This window comes from Polypterus senegalus, chromosome 8 (assembly GCF_016835505.1).
Source record: "Polypterus senegalus isolate Bchr_013 chromosome 8, ASM1683550v1, whole genome shotgun sequence".
In the NCBI taxonomy this organism is placed as follows: Eukaryota; Metazoa; Chordata; class Cladistia; order Polypteriformes; family Polypteridae; genus Polypterus; species Polypterus senegalus.
The window spans coordinates 175,524,980-175,527,566 of NC_053161.1; the positions used below are offsets into that span (position 1 = coordinate 175,524,980).

A 2,587-nucleotide genomic window follows, 5' to 3' on the forward strand; every position below is an offset into this window, starting at 1 on the left:
TGACAGTAAGAGACCACCACCAAGACCAGAAAGAAGGTTGCTAAAAGACAGGAGCAACCCACTAAATGATTTTGATGATTTACATTTTCTTGACCGTTTCCGTATGTCAAAGGAAAATGCAACAGAAATAATTGGTTTGCTGCAGCCCAAGCTTACAGGTGACTTAGTCAGAGGCACCCCTATTTCTCCTGCCTTACAAATATTAATTACCTTAAGGTTTTTGGCATGTGGAACCTACCATCAGGAAACTGGGGATGTGTGGTGTTGGTGAATCAACAGTGTGCAAAATAGTACACAAAGTCTGCAGTGCTATATGTGAACTGAAAAAGGATTTCATCAAGTTCCCAAATGCTGCTGAACAGGCCACCTGCAAGGTAGATTTCTATGAATATGGGAACTTCCCTGGAGTCATTGGTTGTACCGATGGCTGCCACATTCCCATCAAGTGTCCCTCTACAGCAGATGCTGAGGAATTCAGAAACTGTAAAAACTGGTTTTCAGTAAATGTACAAGGAGTGTGCACTCCCACTATGCAGTTCTCCAATATTGTTGCACGCTGGAAAGGTTCAACTCATGACTCAAGGATTTTCCACAACTCCTCTTTATATACTCAGTTTGAAGCAAGACAACACTCTGGAATTCTACTTGGTGACAGTGGGTATGCGCAGACAAACTTCTTGTTCACCCCTTATCCCCATCCAGTCAGACCAGAGCAACAGCGCTATAACCAAGCTCACATTCTCACCAGAGGGCTAATAGAGCGCATGTTTGGTGTATGGAAGAATCGTTTCCAGTGTCTCCGAAATACACTGCGGTTTGAACCTAGGAGGTGCTGCATTGTTATTATTGCAACAGCAGTGCTTCATAATTTTCTTAAACGGTGCGGCTGCCCAGACCCTGATATTGAAGATGATGACCAACATGTCCCCATCCCTGAGCTAGCCAATGACAGAAATGGACTTGCTTACAGAGATGCTTTTGCTTTGCAGCACTTCTCATAAATGTGCCTTGAATGATACATAAATGATTGGCATAGACAGGTAAAAAATTTCAGGATTTTTTTTTTATTTAACTGAGGTTTGGTTCCAAAGACAATTGACACTGCTGCTGCTTCATCTCTCTCTCTTTCATAGACAACTCAAGATGAAGAATTTTCATTTTGACTTCATGTTCTTCTTCTTTTAAATATTTTAATTTACATTCATGGAACTCTATGGCAAGTTTCTCATGAATGGTCATCCTTTTCCCTCTTGACCTGCTGCCTGGATTAGAGACTGCTGGATGCTGACTAATGCTACCGGGAGACTGGATGCTGCTGCATGTTGGTGCTGGCTGCTGATGGATTCATTTGAGCCTCTTGACTGTTCCCTGCGCCCCCCAAGTCCTGGGTGAAGATCAGGTCATCTTTGTATGGAAGAAAAAATCTAGTATTACATTTGACTTCAACAATAAAGGTCATTACGTCATTTTTGTTACAAGACATGACTTGCATTTAATTACTGTATGTTGGATGGGATAACACATGTTACTGTAAATGAGACATGTCCTATCAAATGAGTCTTTGAAAGATTCCTCACCTGAACTGTCCAAATGGTCATCATCTGGAATACCTTCCAGGGGTTGCTGACTTTCAATAATCCCAGCCAACAAGTCCCCAACTCCTCTGTGTCTGGTGGAACTGGAAGTCCCCACCTGTCTTGAAACGCTCTTGACGCGTAGCAGCAGTTGTTTTTCAGGTTTATTTTTATGTTTTCCACAGGACCTTTACAAGATAATATACACTCTGAAGTTGGAGTTCTACATAATATTGTTTTCTTTTTACATTTCATTGATGAAAACATTTATAATTTACTGATTTGTAAGAATGGGGCAACAATAAATCATACCTGAACTTGTTGGAGTGTCCGTTTGGTTACTTTTTCATTTGAGTTGAATTCATTCAATATGGAAATCCATGCTTTCTTCTTCTTGTTTTCTGTACCTGAATCATGCTGTTTGTTTTCAATTACAGGATAGTTTGATACAATTTGTTTAAAAAGGGTCTTCTCAAATTCACTGAAGTTTTTTGAGCGTTTTCTTTTGTCTTTATCCATTTTTTGGTTAAGTGTAATGACTCCTGTTCCACACACTCCTTAAGACTAATGAATTACAAGTATGCCATACCAGGTTTTTATAGCAACCTCTCCTTAGCCACATGTGCATGCCATTAATCTAATCGGGTTTCCAAAAGATGATCTCACTTGTCCTTGATTACCTTAATCTGAGACTCTGTAGTCTAGAACTAGTTAATCCAAACTTAAGCAACATCTCAGAAAGTCAGTTGTTTAGTGTGGATTAATTTAAGTAGAATTAGCCTAGTCCTGGTTTATTTTAAGCCCTTAACGGGAAACTGGGCCAATAAGTCTTCTTTAATTGGGAATTTAAAATGAGGAAAACAAAATGTATAAGAGCTGAGAGAGCAGGAACTGTGTCTGACAAAAGCATTCACACAAATGAGAAGTGACAGGGCCGTGTGTGTGGTTGAAAATGGTGGAGAGGAGGGTGGAACTTGAAAAGAATCCCCTGGCGAAAGTCTCGTCTAGCGGGA

General features: G+C 40.2%; 1 protein-coding gene across 1 annotated transcript; it reads left to right on the top strand.

Annotated features, from left to right (window-relative positions):
• The first annotated feature begins 254 nt into the window (after positions 1-254).
• On the top strand, positions 255-1,001 carry LOC120534719 (putative nuclease HARBI1). The gene has a single exon (XM_039762303.1). The coding sequence runs from the start codon at positions 255-257 to the stop codon at positions 999-1,001; it is 747 nt and encodes a 248-aa protein (XP_039618237.1).
• Positions 1,002-2,587: the final 1,586 nt, after the last annotated feature.